Below are 26497 nucleotides of genomic sequence, written 5' to 3'. Positions count from 1 at the left end.
AAGCAAATGGTTGGATGCTTAATGTATCTTCTTGCAACAAGGCCTGATCTGGCTTACTTTGTGTGCCTGGTTGCTAGGTATATGGATAGACCTACTGAATTGCATTTTGCAGCTCTGAAGAGAATTCTAAGGTACTTAAAAGGTACTCTGACTGATGGAATCATGTACCAAAGTAAAGCAGGGAAATCACTTGAGCTGGTTGGTTGGTCAGACTCTGACTATGCTGGAGACTTGAATGATAGGAAATCTACATTTGGCTATGTGTTTATGTTGGGTTTAGTTGCTATTTCTTGGTCTTCAAAGAAACAAGCCATTGTCACAATGTCAACCACAGAAGCTGAATATGTTGCAGCTGCCTCATGTGCTAGTCAATGCATATGGCTGAGGAATATTTTGGAGCATTTGACACACAATCAAATTGGCTCTACTAGAATCTTTTGTGATAATAGTTTCACAATTAAGCTGTCTAAGAATCTCATTATGCATGGAAGATGTAAACATATAGACATAAGGTTTGACTTCCTGAGAAACCTTGTGAAGGAAGAAACAATGGAGCTCATTCATTGCAAGTCTGAGGATCAACTAGCTGATCTACTGACTAAACCATTGAAGTTGGAATCATTTCTCAAGCTTAAAATTGGTTTCAGAATGATAGGAGCACGAGTCAAGTAGCAATGCAGCATTGCTTGTCTGGTTCAAGGCAGGGTGAGGCCTGCAATTTGGCTACAAGGCGCGTGCATGAGCACTGAAGTGTGTTCTGGTTTTGCTTTGTGTAATCTATTTCTTTTGATTTATTTGCCCTCTAATTGTTGTGTAATTGTTCAATTAGGAGAGAGTATGTTGTATATGTGTTGGATTGGGCCTTAAGCTCAAGCCCAAGTTGTGTTAGTTTGTTCTACGCCCAATGTACCCAAACTATATAAGCCTCTTGGCTTGTGTTAATGAGATAGCTTGGCCATTTGTTACAACAGTGTTTGCTGAGGGCTTTGAACTAGAACTATTATAGTGGATTCATTCCTGGATTGGTATCCCCAGAATAGGTAACGTTGCACTGAACTTGGTTAACAACTATCTTGTGTTATTTATTTTACTGTCTTTGTTATTTGTGTTCTGTGTACAGACAAGTGTTGACATACTTTGCTCAACACATGTCTACTGCGTGACAGACAAGTGTTGACACACTTTGCTCAACACATGTCTACTGTGTGCCAGAAATTACAGAAAATACAACTTGTTATACTTTTGAGACATTGAATGCATGCATTTCAAGATATAATTTCTATTTTAAGCGTTATTGAGTAGTGTAACATTACTCAAATGTTACATCGGTGTAATTTGATCCCTCCTATATATATATATATATATATATATATATATATATATATATATATATATATATATATTTTTTTTAATAGCATAAATATCTCAACAAATTAAATATATTATATCTTTTTTCCTTTATTGGTTTTTCGATATCTTATATCTTTAAAAAAAATCCAAGTATTGCAAACTTTTTTAAAATGTTTTTTTAGTAGGGATCAAACTTAATTCTCTTGATTGACAATTTAATTTTGAACTTGATCTAAAATTACGAATTTTACTTTTAATTTAGAAATTTAAATATTACAAATTTTAATTAAAAAAATGAAGTTGATATAAATGAAGATGAAATGAAGAAGATCAAACTAGATAAATTTCACACAATTTGAAGAAGAAACGAGCAAGATATAAATGAAGAAGACCAAACTAGATAAATTTCACCCAATTTATTTTTTCTGATGTTCATGTGTTAAATATGAATCTTGAAGTCATATATAGCAATCATCAAGAATACCACCAATCAATTACATGCACCAATAAATTATGAAGTTTAAATTTTTTTATTTTTAATATTAATAAATTATACACAAATTCTTCATTGTCATGTATTAAATAAATATGACTCTTTGAATCATGCATATCAATCACCAAAACATACAATCAATTATTATACGCACACTACCATAAATATATTAAGGAAAATGATAACGAGTGCTCCGGGGAACTTTTTAAGTATTTTAAATACTTCACCCGTTCCAAAATGTAGGTCACTTTGAGGAAAAAAATTGTATCAAATTATAAATCACTTTACATTACCAATAAAACATTTAATGTTATTTTCCCTATTATACCCTTAACTATTTATTACTCTCTCTTCTTTCAATTACTCCCTTCATCCCAAAATATAAGACCTAGTTGACTTATGCACGTATGTCAATGCATAATTTTAATCACTAATATCTTAAATTTTCTATTTATAAAAATTACATCTATATATTATTAAAAAAAGATCAAACAAGATCGCATATGCTAATGTTTACATCTATATATTATTAAAAAAATACGATCAAACCAAAATAAATGAATAGTACATTTAGTTAAAGTGAGTCTTATATATTGGGAGAGAGGGGGTATTCAATTTATCTTTCTTATACCATTAATGAAGGACAATTTTGTAAACTAACTCATAGTTTCTCTTTTCCATACAACATTAATTATATTTCTTAATTTGTGTAATTTGGCCAAAGTGACTTATATTTTGAAATGGAGAGAGTAAAAAAATTTGTGAAATTTTTATGACAATGTGTGAAGTTAACAATTGAGAATTAAAATATTTCACTTTTTCCAAGGCATTTTTTAAGCATCTTAAATAAAAAAAAATTGTGAAATTATGAAAATGTGTGAAGCTAACACATTGAGAATTAAAATGTTTCACTTTTTGAATAAATAAATTTTTTAAATTGAATGCTTAAAGAGTGAGACACTCATTAGCAAGACTCATATATTAATTAGAATACATATTCCTGCCGTCGTCGGAGGAATTCACCCTCAACCTGCCACCGTCGGAGGAGGAATTCACCCTCAACATGTCACCGCAGTCAGAGGAATTCACCCTCAACCTGCTGTCGTCGGAGCTCAACCTACGATCATCGGAGAAGGAGCATGTAACCACCAGAAATTTTAATAAAGAAATTACTTAGAAAATTTTGTTTTTTTTTTTAAAAAAAATGTGATGACGTTATTTTTTCTTTCTAAAGAATAATTATTATTTACCCTTATAAGTATTTATACAATGACAAGAATATTTCATTTAAATTACATATTAATAAAACTCAGATTTGTTTATCCCCGTGCACATACAAGCAACACATACTTCATATTTCACTTTTGGTACCTACAACCATATTTAATGTAAGAGTCAATTTCCTTATCCAAATTGAATCATGCCGAACGGAAGATAAAATAAAATAATAATAAAATACTCGTCCATAAAAAGTAATAAAATAAAAGCGATGCAAGAAACTCTATTTAATACCAACTTATAAAAACTAATTAATAATACATGAAATGCAACTAGACCATGATCCGAATATCGCCCCATTTGACACTTAGAATTTAATGCCGCAAGTAGCATTCTCCCCATTTGGCACCTAGAAAACAAATCGCCCCATTTGGCAGTTACTAATAAGATCGCCCAAATTGGCACATAGTAACAAATCGCCTCAATTGGCAGTTACTAATAAAATCGCCCCAATTGGCACATAATAACAAGTCGCCCATTTGGCACCTATGACTCAACTATATGTCATGTTATGCTTCATATACACGCTTTAATATATACAACTATTCAATTGCCCCATTTGGCACTTAAGATATAAACTTTCTTTCAAAATCATCGTTACTTCCACCAGATCAAATTAAAAATCAATTTTCTCTTTTAAACCACACCAAATATTCATTTTATCAAACACCAACCAAATACTCAAATCCACAAACACAACAATCATAGAATTAAATATACAATCAGCCACGAACACATACTCAGAATGTAATGAAATGACATAGAATTGTTATAAAAATAGTTCTTTCATTCCTTCTATTATTATTCCTTCTTAACGGTTAAATATTCAATTATTAATCTATAACATAAACCCTATGTGTATGGGGAAAAACCCTTACCTTGGCCGATTTCCTTCCAAGCACAATACTTTAAGCCTAGTGTAGATATATCTTACTCCAAAGTTACTTTCGACGATCCGATGGTTGAAAATGGAGTACTATGTGTCGAGAAGCTACTGTCCAAAAATAAATACGATACCACGGTGAACGAAGGAGAAATCGAGATTTTACGATGACAGCTTTTGGAAAAACGAAAACAGATTCATTGAATTGGATTTTTTATGAATCAAATAAAAATGGAATAGAAGGACCGATAAAAGAGGACTTACACAATTTGAATCAAAGGAGAATGAAACTTATAATAAAGCTTGATAATCATTTGAATTATAGAGGGAGTTGCAAGTAAATTGTGTGAATCATTGAAGGAGAGGTGTGGTACTCTATTGTATTTGTGAGGCATCAAGATATTTGTATCGTGGGAGGACTACCATTACTTGGCAAGGCAAAGAAACCTTATATATATATGGGAAGTAAAAGAAGTCCGATCATGAGCGATAATAAACGGTACAATGCACTAAGCAAAATTAAGGTGCAATGATGGTAGTGCCTCTTGAGTCTTGAACATAGGAAACGTTTGGTCAATTAAATAAAGGTAATATGTGTGGATTTGTTGGCTTGCTAATCACGTGTGGCTATTACACCACATACTCCAATTTAGGTTCTACTAAAGTTAAATAATTAAATGACAGTAACTTATAAAAAATTGAATTTAAAAAGGTAGATAATCAGATGGTTAAAATAAGAATAAATCATTAAACCATAAATAAATGATTATTCTATTATTATCATACTAAGTGGATTAAATAATATAAATAAATAGAGCATGTTAAAATATTGGGTTGTTATATTATTACCCCCTTAAAAATAGTTTCTTCCTCGAAACTAGAATGTAAGACGATTCAATAAATTCCCTCGTTAAATAAATTATAGAGTAAGAAAACCACTTTCTAATTAAAATTGAAGTTAAAATATTCTAACATGTAAGTAGAGTAAAATCCGCGGGTCTTTCATTCTACCCACCAAAATTTAGTTTTGTCACCGAAACTATTAACAAAAGATTCAAGTAGGATTTAAATTCACAGTTGAAATTTTTTTGTTCGAAGGATGAAAATAAATAAGACAGTACTCCTTCAAATAAATAAAAATGAGAAAGTTTAAGAATGAAGTAAAACCTAAAACAAACTTCCATGCTCCAGCCACATACTCTGATGAAAAAAATAAAAAAAATTGGTTAAATTTATTTATTTTTTTACCAAAAATCCAATAGAAATCAAAGGCATCACAACACAACCCGCTAAATAATTCGCGAAAATAAGATAAGTTATAAATAAATTTTGACAAAGTTCTCAATATAAATAAAATAAATACTTTAATAAAAATTTGATATAGTTCAAGAAAATGGCTCTTCACAGTTCACGCTTTATTTCAACAAGATTCTAGCATAAAGAAATTGCTTCAAAAATATGAGAGATTAAAATAGTTTAATACCAAAAATCATATCACAAAGTCAATAACCAAGAAGAACCGAACAAACAACACAATAACAAGCAACATGCATGCAAACATACAAGACATGTAATGATACCACTTTTTAGATTCTCAACTCTTTTCTTTAAAGCACACTTAAAATAAAATCAATCCACAATACTTTATACTCGTTTATACAAGCCATACTTCTTCCGATCTATTCATCCAAAATCCATTTTAGTAAAGTAAGAAATTATTTTAATTACTTATAATTATAACTTCATATATTTTGTTTATCATTTTTCATAAATTTAATTCGGAAAAACGTCATTAAAGAAAATCAAGGATTTTCAACACATATATAGTAAACTACAAAATGAAATGATTAAGGCGAAAACTGAAGTTGAAAAGTTGAAGTTCAGCGGACAGATTATTGGTACCTTGGTGCAATTTGAGAGAGCTAAAATTAATGATTACGTGAACGCACGTTTTCGTTACCTCCAAGCCGAGATTGAAAAAAGATTCGGATGATTTAAGCTAGCTGATGGTGTGTTCTTTTTTTGGTACATGTTATGAAGGTAGTATATATAGTGTATGCATCATGTGGTTAATTTGGGATCAAGATTCTCTGCAGTTGTAAATCACAAAGTTACACGCTGTTTTAGATCTCATCCGTCCATTTCAGATCAGTCGGTTCATATTGAATCTATACAAAATCAGTCCAAATCAATCTGAACCATTCAGATTAGATCGGACGGTCCTTATTTAACACAGCGTGAAAAATTTACAGCAGGAAATCCTGTTCCGTTAATTTGCAGATGGTTTTTGACAAGTCAAGACTCTAAAGCAGTGATGTTTATCTTGATTTTATAGACCTATAGTGCTACAGTACTGTTTACATTGATTTGAAAAAAGTAAAAGCAAATTTTGCCATCAATTAGAATTAGAATTATCACATAAAATTAAAATCATCATCATCAATTCATCAGAAAATAAATAATCAAATCATTAAACAGAAAATTAATAACCAAACCACAATGCAAAATTTACCTGAGACTTCAAGCAGCAAAAGGAACTTCAATCAGAGATAGTGTGAACCCAGCCAAAGGAACTTCAAGCAGAGAGAGTGAGAGCAAGAGAAGATAGAAGAGGGAAAAACAGTTAGGCCTCTTCTCCAATTCATTGAACAGAAAATTAGAACCACAATGCAAATTTTACCTGAAAACCTTCAACTTCTTAAGAGATAAATTCTTAAGAAATTTTACCTGAAGCACAAGTGGAACCCACCCTAATCAATCCTAACAAACTACCAACAATTACGACCACAATGCAAAGATTTAAATGTTGGCGAATGACCGTCTGCCAACACGGAAATGACCACATTGTATTATTTATATATGCAGGGGGCCGGGTTCGAACACCGGTCATCCCACTCATCCACCTTAAGAGTGAAATTTTTAGTCACTAGCCTACTTGACAAAAAAAAAAATATGTATCCATAAAAATGTAATTAATCAAGGGTATTCCATAAGCAAAACGAACTAATTAACCATTAGGGTCTGCAAATTAATATACATATCCAGCATAACGTACATTTCAAATGACAAAAACATTGAAACAAAATAATCAGAATGAATTTGGAGAGTTTGAAATGATAAGTAGTTATGTAACGTTGATTTGTTGAATCATCAGAAGATAAACTCTGAATGTTTCTATAAACATTGTTATCCCAATTTGGCACTACGATGGTCGATGTCTGTCAGGGTGAGATAACGTTCTTGCCAGGACTTGAACGCTGGACCTGCAACTCTTTAACCCTTAACTCAACTAGCTTAACTAGTTGAGCTACCCATTCAACTTTTTTTTTATTTTATAAGCAAATTGTTAGTATATTACAATGTTATGTTAGTTTTTCTCCTTGTCAGGACTTGAACCTGGACCTCCAACTCGTTAACTCTTAACTCAACTAACTTAACCAGTTGAGCTACCCAACCGACCCCATAAGGTTCTTGATGTTGATAGACTCCGAGTTGTCGAAGGCTTGACATTTACTGAATCATCAGGAACAAATCCTCAAGTTACTGTAACAATGATGGCAAGGTATGCATGAATAAAATCTTATGAACATATCTGCATTATGTATAATTGAACTCCTTTGAACAAGTTTGCCTATATTTAAAGAAGTTCTAGAGAATTAAATCTTACAAACATGTACTTCAAGAATAAACTTGTTGGTGTTTCATATCTGACTATTACTTCAAGAACTCAGGAAATACATAACACACCTTAAGTTTCTTTACTTAAATGGTAACATGGAAACAACTTTATTCATTTTGCTCCATAAGTATGTAACCAACAAAGATAGCTACTTCTTGGTTTTGAGAATTAAAAAAATTGCCATTTTTTAGAACATTAAGAAAGAGCAACCAAATCATATATTACTCAAACAAATCATAGACTACTGTTCTTTTTTATTTCTTTTTTTATGAGTAGGAATTGAACTCGGTACCCCAGGGTTTATGACACTCGCACCAACCACTTCCGTTGGACCCTGATGTTTAGTTATAGTAACGAACATAATCCATTTTCATCATGATTTGTTTTCAGGAAGAGGTGGAACCTTAATGAGATCCAGGCCATAGTTTAGTTGAAAATCCATGTTCACTGGTACTACCTTTAGACAAACCTCTCAAATTTTGCCAAAAGTGTCTTTTCTTCTCAGTGGTAATAGGCCCTGAAGTAGATTTTCTCCTAAATGACTCAAATTCTTGGCCTGAAGTACTTAGTAGTTCTGAAGCTGATAATCTTACCTTTTCTTCGCCAGATTGATAGCCATAAAGTGTTTTTTGATAATCCGAAAGCTCTCTCTCACCCGAAAAGTCCAAAAACTTGCCTTCCACATTTGTCACAAGACCCTCTTCTTGAAAGTTACTTGGTTCTATATAGTTTGTTTCCTCAAACTCACTGCATACAAGCTGCAAGGCCTGAACAACTTCTCCCATGAAAGGTCGTTGAGATACTTCTGGTTGCACGCACATGGATGCAATTGCTGCGACTTTTACCACAGTATCAATGGATATGCTTGGCTTTACAACTGGGTCTATGATCGTCTGCAAACTTTCGTTACTCGTGAGAAGTGGACGAACCCATGTGACAAGATTTTCTTGACCTGGCGGTTGTGACAAATCCACAGGCTTTCTACCAGTAAGAAGCTCAAGGAGTACAACTCCATAACTATAAACATCACTTTTGACGAGAAGATGACCAGTCATTGCATACTCAGGAGCTAAGTAGCTGCAAAAATAAGATGCCAATGCATAAGTTCAGCTTTCATCCTGAGGAATCGTTAATCTAATAAAACCATTCTAATGCTTTTATCTAGAAACTTATGTGTAAAGAGTGAGCGGTAGAGCAGAAACACTGGTTCAAAAGTAAATAGATATGAAAAATTCAAACATAGAACACAATAATTGATCACGGAGTTCGTCCAACTGTGCCAACGTCTCTGAGACTCTGACTATAGAGGAGTTGCAGTACCTTTCTATTATCACTAACAGCTTACGATTTTCAGAGTACAACTTGTGCTTACATACTATGATCTAGTTTACAGCATTATTCATTTACTAGTGTATAGTTATTAACTCAATTTGGGATTAAAAACCTACAGAAAATGACAAAATGTAATGTGCCAATACAAAAAAAATTCATAGTGATTAGATAAACACCCAAGATACTGAAATAAAATGAGTACATTGCAAGCATGTATAAATATTTCATTCATCAAAGTATCAACATGAAAGTGCTAGCAAGGGATCAATTCTTACCCGAATGTACCCATGACATGTGTGGAGATGTGTTTGTTTCCATCTTCCAGTGCTGTTCTAGCCAATCCAAAATCTGAAACCTTGGCTGTAAAATCATATTCCAACAAGATGTTACTGGACTTGAAGTCCCGGTGTATGACATATGGATTGGAATCTTCATGAAGATAAGCCAATCCTCGAGCAGCACCAAGAGCAATCTTCATCCGGGAATTCCAATCCAGTGGATCACTTTCCTTGTCAGCACCTGGTAAAATAGAGATTATTCAGAAGTTAACATCTGAAAAGAAGCGATGGCCAATGACTTACATAAGTGTGGATGAAATTCTTGAAGTGTGCTTTTTCTTACCATGCAAGTGGGATTCCACACTTCCATTCGGGACAAGCTCATAGACTAGGCAACGGGTCTGTTTTTCGATGCATATACCTATCAATTTAACTAAATTTCTATGGTGCAGGCGGCTAAGCATTTCAACTTCTGCCAAGAATTCACGGCCACCGCGCCGATCATCTCTTTTGAGAATCTTCACTGCTACATCCCTCCCATCATTTAGAACACCTTTGTAAACAAGTCCAAAGCCACCTTCTCCTAATATTCTGGAAGAGTCAAAGTTATTTGTTGCTTTCTCTAAGTCATTCAAGGTAAAATTCTTGGCAGACCCTGTATATGCTATTGTTCCAGAGTTGAAGGATCTCAGTCCAGATCCCGACACAATCCCATTATTCAACGGCCCAGCAATCCCTGCCACATTAAAACTAACTTCTATCAAATAACATCCATTGCTTCCATTTTTATGATGCTTAAAGAAAACAATATCTTTATTTTTTACTGTATCCAACTATCAATAAAACTTTTACCGAGTCGGTAATTGGACTTACTTAACGGTTTTGAAGACAATGACTTTAAGCTATCTGAAACTTGTTCACGTTGATGAATACAAGAACTGAATTTCAACAGACAAAGCCAAGCCAGTCCAAGAAATAGAACAAAAGCAGTAATTGATGACATTGCAATTATAAAAATCATTCTTCCGTTGCTCCCTTCTTTCTCTTTCTTTGGTACAGCTACTCCTAAAGGTTTCATCATCATTCCGTTGTTGTCACGACCTGGATTTGGTCCATCATCTATACTAGAAATACCTGAGGGAATTGAAGGTGGAGATGGTGGAAGACCTGCAAGCATTTTCCAAAAGGCATTAATCTCGAGATATATTTACCAATGAAACCAAGAATACAATAATAATTCACTTTATAACACAAATAGTCCTAGCAAATCACAATCAATGTATAACCTTGATACCTTGATAATGAACATATAGTACTTCATAAGCACCAAAGAGGGAATCATCTATTAGAATCTCCCTATGCCAGAATTTTTTGTATATTAAAAATGCTGTGGCATCATCAAATTTAACTCCTTTAGGTACCAAGTTTATGAGAATATTGGTTTTCTCTAGTTGCTGATTAGCTGCATCAGCTCCCACAATACGAACTTGGTTATGGTTCAGCAAAGCACTTTCTGCAATTTCCTTGGCTAGCTTTGAAACCAGAGGAAAACACTTGTATATTGAAATGCTGACGCGGAGTTTAACTTGAAGTGGCCATACACAACCACAAGGTGATCCAGGAGGTGTGTATGTCAACGGTTCTAAGCAAGTAATGGACAAGCAATCTGCACGAAGATCAACATCAGATAGCGAGCGTTATTAAAATAATACTTTGAGCTAATATAGATGCAGGATTATGTTTACAATACCTTTATTAGGAGGTGGAGGGGGAAGAACCAATGTATATGCTGGTGGTGGAGTCTTAATCTTGTCCAATGATGAACCTAGAGGTGAAATTCTAGGTGAAAGAGACGGCACTGATGATTGATGAACAAAGATAAGCAAATAATCAGGTGCTGATTAAAAGAAAAGGTAGATGAAATGAAAGAGTACAATCAAAAGCAATTACACTAACAAATAAGGATGTATACCACCCAGATGGCTTGACCGAAATGCTGGTGATGGTGCAGGTGCAGGTCCATGGATAAACTTGATCTTTGGTGAAGAGAAAGGAGGTTGTGCTTTGAAAACTGAAGGACCTATTATTCATAAATGAAATTAATATCAACATTTTAGATTCAAAGTAAAATTTGTATAATTTTTTACATTAAACACTTAAGGTGAGAGAATCAAACCTTGACTGCTGTATGTAGGAGCCTGGATTGGGGCTGTCGGCAGTGGAGTTGGATTGCGGTTCTTTCTTCCGGAATAGTGATGCTTATGATGTGATATTGGAGAATCCACAAAACCATGTTTCCATATCTTTGTAGGAGCTCTGTCATGTGACTTGGAAGGTGGTAAATCAATACTTGTAGGAACGCTTGACGATGACTTAGTGGGTGGTTGTGCAATACTTGAAGGAGCGTAAGAAGATGACACTGACGGTGGAATTGCAATACTTAAATGACTTCTGGTTCTGAAATGGGGTAGATTGGTATCTACAAGTATACAAATTAACTTTAATTTTGGATAATTATGATCATTAACATAAAATTCATCAGCTTCTCTCGACCTTATTCATGATCGTCAACCTGGTTCTGAAGCCTAATGTTAAATGCATACATCTAATACGAAAATGTACTACAGCGATTAGATTACCCTTAATTTTCTTTCTTAGAATACATGTGTGAAGCATATGGTGTTAGTCAAAGATCAAACCAATGTTGTAAAATAGTGGTCATATCATATTCATAGCGGCGACATAGCGCTATAGTATAGAGGAATTTTAACAAACAGCTTTTGTTCTATGATACGCGATTTAGTACAAAATATTGTCAAACAACAATTATAGGAATGCCTAACAGAATTTGAACAAACGTTGTTTTTGCAATTGACAGCATTGGATTCAAACCAACTAGATCTTTGATCTTGATTCAATTTCACTTCAAATATATTTCTAAAGTAATTTAAAATCTATGTAATAAATTAATAAAATTGTCCAATGCTGTTGAAATGTTTCATACTAAACTATACTAAATAAACCAAATGTTAGTTGGTTCAGTGGTGATTGACGCTGAACTTGGTAGGAGGACCACAGTTCGATCCCCGCAACTATATTCGGAAGGGGACTGGAAACACTTGATGTCAGAACTCGCCCCGAACTCTGCCCCTGAACTCTGGACTACTAGGCCCCTTCCCCTAGGAACAGGGGGTGAAAACCAAAAAATAAAAAATAAACTGTACTAAATAAAAGGATGGTATAAAACTATAAATTAACAACTTAATTAAACTAACATTAATCTTAAAGACAAAACATCATAATATAACCCATTTCATTAAATATTATAAATACCCAAATTTTATAAGAATATGTTAACTACAACAACTTTTGAACCAAAATTAGGAAGAACATTACATTTTAATCAATAAATGAAGAACTAAAAACACATGAATTATACTTATTCATACCTGCAAATTCATGAAGCTGTTGATTACTGAGAACAAAATGTAGCTTAAATAGCAGAAAAATTATCATCAATCCCATTTTCTGCTAAAGAAAAGCTAGATCAATAGAGAAAATCTCTCAGCTTTCACCAAAAAACCAATGACAGAACAAATTGAAGAGAATCTAGTAGAAACATGAATGCATGTCACAGTAAAAACATAAACATAAGTTTTAAGACTGCTCAATGATAGTACAAGAATGATTTTTGAGGAAAACACTGAAGTTTCATAGTTTTTTCAGAACTAAAGTTCTAATCTTTGAAGATATGAGAAGTGTGAAAATACTGAAAATAGTGTGATCATTGTTTTTGAGAGAAAAATCTAAGAAACATATGAAACAAAAAAGTATAAGGCTACTATACTTTAAGCATCAAAAGATGAGTAACTTATTCAAAAGAGTTGGTGGGGTTGAGCATATGTAATGTGAGTGTGTTTGATTGAGAGTGAGAGAGAGAAAGTCATAAATATTGGCTATAAAGTAGGAAGAGGTTTATTGAGTTTAATTGATTAATTAAGACCTTAAGCTTGACTTTTGTTTTTTCAGTTTATTAAGGTAATCATGATGATTAGAGCCGGGTATACGGACCAAAGTCCGCGGACCGACCCGTTTAACCCGCAGTCCGTACGGACTTAAGACCAATTTTTTTTGGCCCGTTTACATTTTTGCCCGTGTGGGTTGGACCGTTAAAATCGCAGGTTATGCGGGTTAAACCCGCGGGTTCCCGGGTTAGTCCGTGGCCCGCTTTTTTTTTTATATAATTAAGGCTTAATTACAAAATTTATCAGATATAAATAATTTGGTCCATGTCCAAATTCACCTTTTTTAACCACAAAAAAAAAAAAAAAGACTTAGTCTAAACACTTATTATAAAAAGCAACAACACATGCACTCCAATTTTAATCAAGTAGACAACAACACAAAACATCAGGATTCAGACATGTTCTTCTACTTATAATCTTTTGTTCTTTTTCACTATCTATTACTTTGTCTTAGCTGTATATACATTTGCTAGTATTTAAAATATACATGTTCAAATGGGTAGTTATTTTTCTTGGGGGTATTTTCCGCTATTATGTTTTGAATAATTTGGTTACCTTGATGTGATTTAATTAAGTTGAATCTGTTAATCTTTTTATGCTTTTTTGGGTACATGTAGAAAGTTTTTCTCACTAAAATGGACGGTACAAAATGACGATGTGAATCAGTTGAATTTGATTTTAGTTGCATTACTTGCAAAAAGAAGATAGATAAACTCAATGATATCACAAACTTTATTTATTTTAAACTTTATTTATTTTTATTTGTTAGTTACAATTTATATGTTATAACATAAAATTATTAATAATATATTTTTTTAAGCTTTCATTATATCAATATTTTACTAATTTAGTTTATTTTTTTGAAAAAAGTGATTTTTTATTTTTTTTGGTAATAGTCCGCGGGTTAACCGTTTAACCCGCGGGCTTATGCGGGCCGAACTCGGACTTAATATTATAACTCGTTTATATTTGCCGACGAGCTTGTTCGCCCCGTTTAATATGCGGGTTTATGCTGGGCGGGTTAAACGGGGCGGGCTAGCCCGCATACCCAGCTCTAATGATGATTCACTTGTACAATTAGCAGAATTTTGGGATTGGACTTCTTAATTTTTTTTCTTTTTCCCGGTAATCGGTGACTAGAAATCCCGCCTTAAAGTAAATAAGTGGAGTGTTTGGAGTTCAAACCTCAGCTCCTCCGTAATATATGCGATGTCCATATTAACTGAGGTAAACTCATATGGACATCTTAATTATCATTTTATTTATTTATTTACAATGTTGTCAATGTCCCTATGAACTGAGCTAAACTCACATGAACTTCTTAATTATCTTTTTATTTATTTATTTACAATGTTGTCAATGGAGATCGAACCTAGAACCTCATTCATATTACTCAAGTCTCTCACCACTAGACTAAACTTAATGACTTAATTATTTTTTTTTAATATATGGTAATGTTTTTTTTAAAACAGCGAATATATTATTAATCAGGTCTCTGCACAAGACGAACAAAGACGGGTAAAAAAAGTAACTACATAACAGGGCGCCGTATATATGCGAACGCCAAAAATAAACACCAAAACAAACACCACCTACAGACATCCACCCTCTAATCCCAAAATCAGAAAGGCACCCCTCAGATTTCAGACCACCAACCCAGCCCCAAAGTTGTCACTAGATCGACACTAACTCCCGATCTTGAATCAAAAGTGATTGGCCAATAAGAATCCAAAAAACAGCCCTTCAGGCTAAAAGCCGATGAGACAACGGTAGAATGAGAACCTAGGCAGACAAGTCCCAGCTCGAAGACACCCTACAATCCAGACGAGGATATAGCCAACACACACGCGACAACTGTAACGACCCATTTTTCGTATTCGTATATTTTATTGAATGTTATTTTATTTATTAATTGGCTTTTATTATTTTAGTGAGCGGCGAATAATTATTTAGCCGAGCGTAAGTTATTAGACGCGAGAACCTTTGTTTTGGGCTTATTGGGCGTGAGAGGCCATTTGGGCCTTAGCCACTTGGGCTTGGTTCATGACTTTTAGGGAGAGGTACTTAAAGAAACCTTGTCATGAGACTTAGCTCATTTCATGACTTTTGTCTTAGAAGCAAGAATAGAGCAAGGGCTAGGGTTTGATCAAGAGAGAAAGCTTGAGCAAGAGAAGGCTAGGAATCATCACCAAACTTAAGGTAAGAGATTAGAATTCATGATTCTTGAGTGGCAAGGAGAGGGGAGATTGTCTATGTCTCCATTCCCGAACTCTCCCACTCAATTTCTTTTAGACTTTTGATTAAGCTTTTGTATGTGAGTGTGATGTTCTTCATCATCACTTTGTATGTGTTAATCACTAGCTTGATTTCATGAAAAATATGTATGTGTTTGAATCATGTTTGAAAAGTTTATGAAAGTTGCTTAAAATCCAAGAAATTGGCATGATTTTGATTGTTTGAGGTATTTGGATGTTTGGAAGAGATGATTAATGTTCCTTGATATCATATATGCTTGGAATTGCTGTTTATAAGAATTTATAACATGTTTGAATGAATTTTTGAGTTGATTTAATGTTAAACCGCCTTAGATAACTCAAGAACAGATATTTTCTTTCTGGTGTAGTTCGCTAAGCGACCAGGAGTTCGCTGTAGCGAACATGTTCGCTGAAGCTCGCCAATGCTCGCCATGAGCAGGTGATCCCCTGGTGAGGTTCGCGTAGGCTCGCTAAGCCTTCGCTCAGTGACTAGTTCGCTGAAGCTCGCCAATGCTCGCCATGAGCAGGTGACTTCCTGGTGAGGTTCGCCATGTCTCGCTGAGGCTTCGCTCAGCGAAGGCCTCTGTGACAGCAATTTTTGTTGATGTTTGTAAGTGTGATTAGGCACTTGTAACATGGTTTAAGGGTATCCTTACATGATTGTTGATACATGTTGATACTGTTAATGCTTATTGTTAATCGTTATATGATTGATAAACGTGTATGCAATAAGTTGTAGCTTAAAGTGAGCAATGTGATGTTTTGGCATTAATTTGTAATGTTAAGTGAATGTGTTAGGATTGTGTTCCCGCATTCATAAAAGAGTAGCTTCGAGCTAGATAATATCATATGGTTGATATGTGTATACATACATGCATTCATGATTGTATGTGAACATTGGAAACTTGGGTTCCAATAACGAAAATGGATTATGTGTCCATAATGAAGCCGAGGATCGGATTAGATGAATCCATGAGTCCGGAGTTGCTATCCAACAGGATATAAAACTGTGTTGGCTTATCCAAGGGAGATAAGATGGTTCGGTAAGTTCCGACATATCCAGCAAGATATAAAACTGTTCTTGGTCCACCGTTGGTGAGACACCTTGGTACCACATGCATTTAGTTATGTCTAGGGATGGCATGACAGTGAATTGATTGGCATTAGATACCTTAGGGTAAATGCGCATATGTTTGAGAAATGGTATGTGACATTATTTGGTTGAATTGTGTTGAACTTTATTAATTGATAATTGTTTAGTGTGATGTTTTGGCGTGAGTTAGAATATGTATGATGTAGTTCGAAAGTGTAAGACCTTTCTTATGTTCGTATGATATGCGATTATGTTTTCTAACTCTCTGCTTTGTGTTATTTGCTGGACCTTTGGGGGTTCAGATATTCAGGCTGAGGACTGTGCCGACGTTTAGACTGCTGTTTTAGCTTGGTGTTGAAGTACCTTTTGGTGAGGAGACTTAGCATAGATTTCTCCTGTTAGTACTAGCTTTTGGTTAGAGTTTGTAAATAGTAAATGCTCTGGTAATGTAACATCGAGTCGGGGATTACGCTTGGATTTCATCGTATATCGGTGTTACCTTTTTGATATGCTAGTTCTTGTATAAGTGACATCCTTAGGGATGAATATGGCTTATGTATATATATATGTATATATATGCATGCTTGGTTTGATTGAATCCGTTGTTGCTTTTCATGTTAAACTTCATGACGCTCTGTGTGTATGCTTGTGTTTTAATTACCGCGTGGCACTCTGCCTTTACACTTGTTAAAAAGTTTTTAAAATTACGTTTTTAAGGGTAGTATGGGTTAGGGTGTTACAACAACAACCGGCAAACAAGTCTCAACTTGCGGACCACCTCAAAACAATGAACACCGACGCGAAAGAGGTCAACCAGAAACACAAGAAACCTGCAAATCTCAACAAATTTGGACACCAACAGAGACTCAAAAAGAATCCTGCAAATCTCAACATATTTGAAAAGCGGTCAGAGAATCAAGTATCCTAGAAAATCACTTCACACGGCATAAACCAAATATCGGCGAAGCCAGATCTGAAACGCCACCCATCACCACCGTACGCGCAAACCCCACCGTCACATCACCTCACCCAAAACCACGGCCGACACCACCACCACTCCAAAAGAGACTCACCACCACAACACCAATATCTCACCAAACCTCCAGATCTGCACCGAACCACCACACCCGCCGGAAAACAGCAACAAACCGCCGAAACAAAGTCCAAATTCGCACCAGCACAAGATACGAGATCCTCACCAGCACAAAATCTGAACCAGCAAAGTCCAACACCGCAACAACAACAACTTTTCGGCGCAGAGAGGAACAACAAACAGATGAGGATCAAAGAGGGCCAGCGATTGACAACGGTGAAGTGGAAGAGCTCGCCGAAAAGCAGAGTGCAACCACAACTCAACACCAAAACAAAGCCACCATCTTTCAACATCACCATCATCGCAACTCAACACCAAACAAAGCCACCCACCACCACTCAACACCTCCAAACACCACCACACCATGGAATCTAACTACCAAAGAGACAACACCAAAAACCACTCCAAGCCTCCAGATCTGCACCAAATCACCAGAACCACCGGAAAAACGACCACTACGACGCCGGCGCTACAAAACGACCCACAAACGGGCTTGAGAACCACCATCAAGAAGGGTGGTCGTGTTATTGTTAACACCTCATCGGAAACACACCCCATGTTGTGGTTTAAAGGTGATGTGGAGGGACAACACACCTCGTCGCACCACCGTCGTCGGTGGCTACATCTTGAGTGGCCGATTTGGAGTTTGGAGAAGAAGAAAGCTTGGGGGAGGTGGATCTCCCTTGTATTAATATTTTAATATGTAAAACATTTAATATTAAAAAAGTTAAATGTACAATTTCCATAATCCTTTTCATTTAAATAAGTGATTATCCACATAAATTTGCTTCTTCGTTTTTGTTTTTTAAGATTGTCATCTTGTGCGGTGGTGTGTTTATCGTCGTCTTATGCGGCGTTTGTTCGTTTTTCGATCTAGTACGATATTTCGTTGATTCAAATTGACATATCTACATCAACTCATTACAGATCTGATGAAGACTTGGACGTCAACGTTGCAGATCCGGGAGTATGAAGATTCCAGTTACTTTTATTTTGTCATATTTGTAGGCACTTTCATAATGCCGTTGTATGCTATTACCCTAGGTGCTGTAAGATTGTTTGTAGATTTCATCTTTTTCAGTTTTTAGCAATGTTGAATTTGTAATGATCGATGTATTTTCAATTTGAATGAATGAATCCATATTTTTAGTCAAAAAAATAAAATTTCCATAAGAATATTTTACATTTATTTCCTTAACATGTACTCTAAGAACATATCTTAATATTTTCCTTTAATATAGAGTGTTTTACTACTTTCAAAAATTAATGGGAATTAATTAAAATACGAAAAATATTTACATGTGTAATAATGTTAAAGAGTGAAATATAAATAAATAAATTTATATAATTAACTTTTTTGAAATTAAATTTAGCACTCTTTTCTTCTCTTAGTAATATATGATTATTACTAAATTGTCCTTTGTGTATAAATATATTTATCATTGATTTTTCATATTTCAAGATAAATTGATACTCCCTCCCTCTCAAAAAGAATATCGTTTAAGATTTTTCTACACATATTAAAAAATGTAATTATTTTATCAAAAAAGTAATACTTTTATTAAATTATCAATTTCCTTAAAAATAGTGCATGTAGTAATAATTAAAAGGTATAATTAAAAAAATATTGCATGTAGTATATAGAATTTTTTTTTTTGAAAAAGCTAAAATGAGATATATTACCACAACAGCCTCACTAGCACAAGACGTACTAAGATAGACTGCAAAAATTTACAAAGAGTCATAGAAACAGAATCATAAACAAATCATACAAAGCTCAAACAAATCATGAGATATATAGAATTATTTTACTATACATATTCGTTTTTTTCTTAATTTATAGGCATGACCATTCGACGGTGTGACTAGCCCAACCAGTCACTCTAATTAGTAGTTATTCCATCCTATCACTATAAAATAAAATAAAAAAATTCTTTTAGATTGATTGAAAAATGAATGTATGACCAAATATATAAATTTTTAATGAATTTAAAAAATAATTTTTTAATTATAATAATATCGGGAGGGTATAGTTAATGATAAATATATTAAAAACATTATATTAAAGAGTGGTTTACCATAAAAGTACGATTTCTAGCATTCTTTTTCATTTTTATTATATCATAATATTGGTACGAATTGCAGTTAGTGATGATTAATTTTGTCGAAAAATATCTGCTTTTAATCAAATTTTCTCACATGTATGGACTATGAATCAAACCCCTGACCACAGATTAAGGAGAACAAAACTCTTACCACTTGAAATAATCGATTCTTTTTCTACTATTATATCGATAGCATTTTTTTATTAATAACCTATTGTCTAGAACATATATTGAAGCAATGTCAATTTGTCAAAATGACCCGTGGGCTATAGACTCTGTCGTGTTCATGCAACTATGTCCTTTCCTCAATCAGGTATAACATCATAATTAGCTATATATATTGTTGGAAATTTGGAATGTTGGTCAGTTTTATTTAATGGACAAAACAAATTTAGGTATCCAACTTTGTGATCTTATAATTTTATCATCTCATTTATTTTATATATTTTAGGTTTTGCATTAGTATTTTTTTTTTGACAAGTGCATTAGTATTTTATATGATACTAAACATTATACTCATCTTTAATTTGTATTCATGTGTAATGCGAGTTAAACTTTGTTGGGTTGTGCATAAGTAATGTGAAAAAAATAAATTTTATTTATTACCATTATTTTGTCATTTACATAAAAGTCGTAAGAAACTAAATATCATGGTCTTTTTACTCAACTAAACATCATACTTAAAGTATGACAAATAATTTTCATTTCTTTTGTTTATAGTCTTACATTCAACATAAATTCTTCACTTTACAAGTTAATTTTGGAAAATAAGTTAAATTTAATCTAAATTTTAAATATGATATTGTATTAGAGTCTATTTAAATTTTATTGAACCATTTACGATCAAGTCATCGTTAACTTGGATGTGGAAGAGATGAAAAATACTATTATATCTTACTACTTCATCCGTATAAAATATAAGTCGATTTGAAAAGAAAAAAATTGTGTTAAAATATAAGTTGCTATACAAAATCAATAAAACATTTAATTTTATTTTTTCTATTATACCTTTAACTATTTATTACTCTACTTCTTTCAATTCTTTAATTTATCTTTATAATATCATTAATAAAAAACAATTTTGTAAACTAATTCTCTTTTTCATAAAATATTAATTATATTTCTTAATTCGTAAAATATGCTAAAAGAATTTGTGTAACATGATCGTAAATTTTTAACAGTTGATCGTAAATTCTTTAGCCAGGATCATAATTAATATGTCATCTAATTATATTAAATGAACTAACAATAGAAATTAAGAAAAGTGGAAGATAGACAAAAATCTGATGAAATGCACATGGTGGTCCATTCCGTTTGATAAAATGACCCCACCAGAGATAGAACAACTGGATTTGGTTAGTTGTTGTTAGGTGACGATGATGTTTTTTTCATGAAAACTAGGATCAAATTTCGCAGTTAATGTGAAAATCTCTATGATAGATTGGATAATATAATGTAACTATTTTTGTTAGTTTTCCAAATTTTATTCTCTCTATCTCTTGTTATAATTCTTCCGTTCAAGCTTAGCTCAGTTGGTAGGAACATCGCATTATATGTGTAGAAGTTCGGGTTCGAACAGGGACGGATCAAGAAGCTTATCACATCGGGGGCCGAAAATTAGTAAAATAATAAAATTAATGAATTTTTGTTAAAGATTATTTTTGTGTACAATGTCGACGTGAATTTTTTTTGTTATCATATTATAAGTATGATTTTTTCATCGTCGTTTAGCATTGATTAATCTCTGTTGGAAAATATGTAAAATACACAAAGTTAATTCATCCCTCTTAGTCAAATATTTTGATTTATAACATACTAATACAATTGTATTTGTAGAATTAGAGTTGGGATGTAACATATGTATATGTAAGAGGGGGGGGGGGGTCGTTGACAACTGCCTGCCACCCCCCACATCCGTCTTGGTTCGAATCTGGGACACTCCACTTATTTACCTTTAAGGTGGATTTTCTAGCCACTAAGCTACTTGACAACAACAAAAAAAAACTCTACCACTTAATTTTAGAATTGATCATCGAACTAAATTATGCGACCCAATCGACTGGATAACGGTGGTGAAAAAAAAAAACTCTCTTGTTTCACACTTTTTAAGAAATTTGTTATTTTTACTTAATTATCCTTTGCAATATATTAAATTTGCATTAGAACTATGTAGTCATGTCAAAGTAAACAATTAAATAGATTACTTTTCGAAAAATAACATTAAAAAATTTGATTTTGATCATATTTATTTATATTTGAGACCAAGATTGTTTGTTGACTTTTATTTATAAAGAAGTCTAAATGGAGTAAATTCAACTAAATTCATAGATATTTTAAAAAATACTTTAGTAAAAAATTTGTGTTTCTTTTATATATTAAATTACTAGTAAATGAGTATATCATAAGAGAAACTTCATTTACTTTTTCATTAGGTGTTTTAAATAAGGGTATTTTTGTAAAAATAATATTGACAAATAACCCATACATTATGATCTCGTCATAAGGGACAAAAGAAAAAGTGAAATAAAATCTTATAGTTAGAGACCGATAAATACTTTTCATATAAAAAAGTAAAATAAGATAGATTGGGACAATGCCTTTAGTTTTATTTCCCTCCATACCATGAGAATAACGTTGTTGACCGAGTAGCAAACCACATACACATTTTGTCGGTGATTTTGATTAAATATACATTTTCCTAGTACTACCAAGTTTTGAAAATGACAAAGAACTAAAGCCTTATCCTCAGCTAATTAATGATTATGTATAACTATGTCCTCCCTTCATGACGGTTTATAAGCAAAAACCGTCAATTCACACCGTTTAAGAAATATAATCAACTTTATTTATTATCAACTGCAGTATTCATTTTACCTTCATTACATTAATAATTAGTCAATTTTACCCTTGTAAAAGTGTTTAGTTAAATTAATGAATGCTTCTAGTTTAGTGTAAAAGCAAACACAACTTAAAACACACTCAACCCAAAAATTAATAAATGATCCTATAATGAAGGTTCTAGTAAATAGGAGTACTCCTTTTTCAATGAAACCCATCAGACGTTTTCCTTTGCATTTGACTTAATATATTGGTGCAGACTTCCTTTAATTTGACGTAGACTACCTTCAACATCATTGTGAGAATTCAACATCTTGAAGGTAGCTAGCATCTCCATTTTTCTCTAGTGATCAGTCTTCAACAATGAGATTGAATAGACCCTCTCCATCTTTTTCTAGGGAGTCTTCAACAATGATATTTAATAGGTCTTTAGAATCTGATTCAATACCTAAATCAAAAGTTGGTGCTTCTATTTCCATTTTGGATTTCATTGTCATGGGTTATTTTGAAGACTAGAATAAGCCAAACATATTGCATTTATAATACTCCAGTAGGCAGTAGCTGAAGAATCGAAAAAGAAAAAACAAAAGAAAAAGCAAAGGCACCATTCATTACTTCCGCATAGAGTACTATGCAATGAAACTTGGGACTAATGAAATTTGTTTAGATCTAGATCCATTCATTACTTACGCATAGATAGAGTTGTCAAATGGACTGGCCCGGCCCAGCCCAGCTCGGCCCAATGGGCCCGACAATATATATAGACTAGCCTGGCCCGGCCCAGATATTAGTAGGCTACACATTTATGAGTCCGGCCCAGCTCGTATGGGCCATGTGGGCTAATTGGCCCAGCCCATTGCATTTTATTTTTCCCGATTAATTCGATCTTTTTTTACACGACTTTGATGTATTAGTTCCTCATAATTATCAATTTTATTGAGATATAATGGTACGCAAGTGTAAATAATTTTTACATTAGCATTAAATATCAATTAAACTCAAGTTTGATTCTTATAAATAAAATAAATTATAAACTTAAGTTTTTAAAGAGTTTTAGGTATATATGACCCTTTTTATTATGTTTACACATTTAACAATATTTTTTATAATAAATTTTTGATTATATGATAATTTTTTATGTTTTAATTGATATTATTTTTACAAAAAATGACATAAATTTTTCGTTATTGGGCTGGCCCGAAGCCCAATGGTCTAGCCCCGCCCAACCCAATTTTCATTTGGGCCACATGGGCTTGGGCCAAAAAGACCCAATTCCATTTGGGCTAAGTTTTTTGAGGCCCGATCCGCCCAAGTCCTTGGGCTAATGGCCCGGCCCATCGACCCGGCCCATTTTTTTACAGCTCTACGCATAGAGCACACCATTCATTAATTGAGTTTGGAGTAATGTGAAAGACATTTAATCAAGGACATTTTTGGCATTCTATGCTTTCATATGAGGAGAAAAGTCAAATTTGCTTATATTTTGTCACAATAAAGTTTAAATTTTTTTGCTTATAAACCGTCATGGAGGGAGTAAATATGATAAACAACACATAAATCTATATTTGAGATTTGAAAATGTGTTCCAATAAAAAAATTCTAATAATAACCGTGGTGTGGTATTGGGTAAACTAAAATATGACCATTGTTCAAATATGATTTTCTAACTTTAGCTTCATATAGTGATCGTGTTTTTAACACATAATAGTAAATTTTCATTCTTTAATCGTAAAAATTATAACCACACAACCGAAACAAACATCCACACTTTTAGGATCTTGTGTCTCCTCGTTTCAACTTCGTTTGAGTTACTTCGTAGACACCACCAATTTCACACCGCAATTTTTTTTCTATGAGAACCATTATCAGAGTTTACTATCACTATCAAAAAATCTATCATTGCTGCTTCACAATGAACATAGTCAATATAATTATCTCGAGCAAGATATGTCTTATTCGTGCAAATTCATGCATCATTGATTTAACAATTAATGTATGGTTTTGGATTCATCAGAAGTCACATCAATAACTAAAAATACATAATATCATATCACACTTCAAACATATAAACAAATAGTTTAAACACAAACAACAATATCTAAAAGAGTGATTTAAGGCTTAACGGAAGATAGAATCTGATAGGTATTAATATTCATGTCTACCGGGAGATATAATTTGGTAGGTGTTAAAATTAGAAATTGAAGGGGTATGCATTTTAGCCTATCAAGTTTTATCTCCCAGTAAGGTCCTACCAAATTTTAACTCCCGGTAAACATTGTTAGAGGAATTTTACAATTTTTGGGAGGGCTCTAAGCAATTAGGGGGCGAAGAGCAATTCCTGCATAATATATACTCTCAATGAAATAAAAATATAATGGGGTTTTTGAAAAAAATAGTACCATGGGCTTTTTATAAAAAACATTGCAACGGGCTTTAGTCCAATCAAGCTAACAATGCAGAATTTTTACCTTGGACCCTAAAATTATTCCCTAACCCTAACATTTTGACTAAAGTACTAACCTATCAATTATACCGTCATATAAAAACTAGTAAATTGCTCATTTCTTCACTCTTCTCAAATTTTCAAAAACATTTCCGATACACAAATAAGAAAAAAAGAGTGATTTTTGTTTTTACAAACCGGGGTTATTTTTCGGTACGACATGTTTTAATTTTATACCCTCAATGTTTTAACCTACAAATTTAACAACAGTTTGAATTATTAATTAATGCAGTTTGATTAAATAACTATGTACTATAATAGATAGGTAATGAACAAAATAAGTTACTTCTTTTTTTTTCTAATAATAAGATACTCTTGGTTCTAAATAGAAGAGAACAATTGATTAACCAAATTTGATATTTTTGATAATTTTTTTTTGAACTAGTTGCATCAATTTCTGTTAATCCAATTTTCTCCTATATTTAAAATTGGAGAGAGTGTCATAATTTATTAAGGGTCTTGTTAACATGTGCCCTTAGAGCACATGTTAAGATATACCAAAATAGAAATTCATCATTTAATGATACAAGAAATTTAATGCTTCAAAAGTCAAAATGCACAAATTAGCATTTAATAATTTCTATTTTTACTTTTTTAACATGTGCCTTAAGGGCACAAATTAACATTCTCCATTTATTAATCATCTAAATATAATGAATTATGATTTTCTATCTCATTAATATGAATGCACGAGTCATTGCCCCATTGAAGACTCTCAAAATTTGTTGGTCTTTTAATTTAGTTAAAATAAAGCAATGAAAGACTAACACTTAAGTAAAACTCAAATTTAGTGGGGGAAAAAAAAAAACTCAAATGATATTTTGAAACACCATTGACATACATTTAGATGATTAGCACATGTAGTACTACTAAGTTTCTTTAGCGTCCCAACTCTTTTACCACTTGACTATATTTTTGGGAATTTTAAATTTACATTATATATCTATTTAATCTTTCAAATTGTATTCACATTGTTACAACAACTCGATGAGCAGCAAGCAACACACATGGTTGCACTTATGTGGAGTATATGAAAGCATAGAAATTTAAAGCTTTGGCAAGATGTAACAGAGACAAGTTCTCAAGTGGTGGCCAGAGCAATTAAGTTGATTGAGGACTGGAACAATGCGCACAAAGCAGCATCGAGGCAGCAACCAGAGGATACTCGGTCTGACAACAGTAACACTTCTGAATAAAGGTCTCTTGACAGGTCGGTACAAGCTCCTATTCGGTGGAGGAAACCGGCAACAAGGAGATATAAGTGTAACATTGATGCGTCATTTTCATCTCAC

General features: G+C 33.1%; 2 protein-coding genes and 1 long non-coding RNA gene across 4 annotated transcripts; 1 reads left to right on the top strand and 2 right to left on the bottom strand.

Moving 5' to 3' along the window:
• The first annotated feature begins 6 nt into the window (after positions 1-6).
• Positions 7-672, top strand: LOC123886770 (secreted RxLR effector protein 161-like). Its single transcript, XM_045936060.1, has one exon. The coding sequence runs from the start codon at positions 7-9 to the stop codon at positions 670-672; it is 666 nt and encodes a 221-aa protein (XP_045792016.1).
• Positions 673-3102: 2430 nt separating this feature from the next.
• On the bottom strand, positions 3103-6653 carry LOC123883133. The gene is made up of 3 exons (XR_006800118.1): positions 6517-6653; positions 4000-4115; positions 3103-3214 (listed from the first exon to the last, which is right to left on the bottom strand). It is a non-coding gene; the product is annotated as an uncharacterized LOC123883133 (long non-coding RNA).
• Positions 6654-7739: 1086 nt separating this feature from the next.
• Positions 7740-13299, bottom strand: LOC123884468 (receptor-like serine/threonine-protein kinase ALE2). 2 transcript variants are annotated; one of them, XM_045933564.1, is made up of 9 exons: positions 12743-13299; positions 11470-11772; positions 11266-11373; positions 11044-11151; positions 10588-10959; positions 10167-10460; positions 9637-10029; positions 9291-9534; positions 7740-8760 (listed from the first exon to the last, which is right to left on the bottom strand). In XM_045933564.1, exons 1-9 carry the CDS (start codon positions 12816-12818, stop codon positions 8088-8090), a joined length of 2571 nt encoding a protein of 856 aa, XP_045789520.1. In that variant the 5' UTR covers positions 12819-13299; the 3' UTR covers positions 7740-8087. The 2 variants fall into 2 exon arrangements, with proteins under 2 accessions (XP_045789520.1, XP_045789521.1); XM_045933565.1 differs by lacking the exon at positions 12743-13299 and having other exon boundaries at positions 11250-11373; positions 11470-11501.
• Positions 13300-26497: the final 13198 nt, after the last annotated feature.

This window comes from Trifolium pratense, linkage group LG5, assembly GCF_020283565.1.
Source record: "Trifolium pratense cultivar HEN17-A07 linkage group LG5, ARS_RC_1.1, whole genome shotgun sequence".
Classification (NCBI taxonomy): Eukaryota; Viridiplantae; Streptophyta; class Magnoliopsida; order Fabales; family Fabaceae; genus Trifolium; species Trifolium pratense.
This window is presented reverse-complemented; position numbering and strand designations above follow the sequence as displayed.

What these genes read in the sequence shown, in the direction of transcription:
- LOC123884468 (XM_045933564.1), bottom strand. Translation starts at nt 12,818, where the DNA reads ATGGGATTGATGATAATTTTTCTGCTATTTAAGCTACATTTTGTTCTC. An exon ending in ACAGCTTCATGAATTTGCAG is followed by an intron (nt 11,773 to 12,742) that starts GTATGAATAAGT and finishes GTATACTTGTAG; the next exon opens with ATACCAATCTACCCCATTTC. An exon ending in TCCTACATACAGCAGTCAAG is followed by an intron (nt 11,374 to 11,469) that starts GTTTGATTCTCT and finishes TATGAATAATAG; the next exon opens with GTCCTTCAGTTTTCAAAGCA.
- LOC123886770 (XM_045936060.1), top strand. Translation starts at nt 7, where the DNA reads ATGGTTGGATGCTTAATGTATCTTCTTGCAACAAGGCCTGATCTGGCT.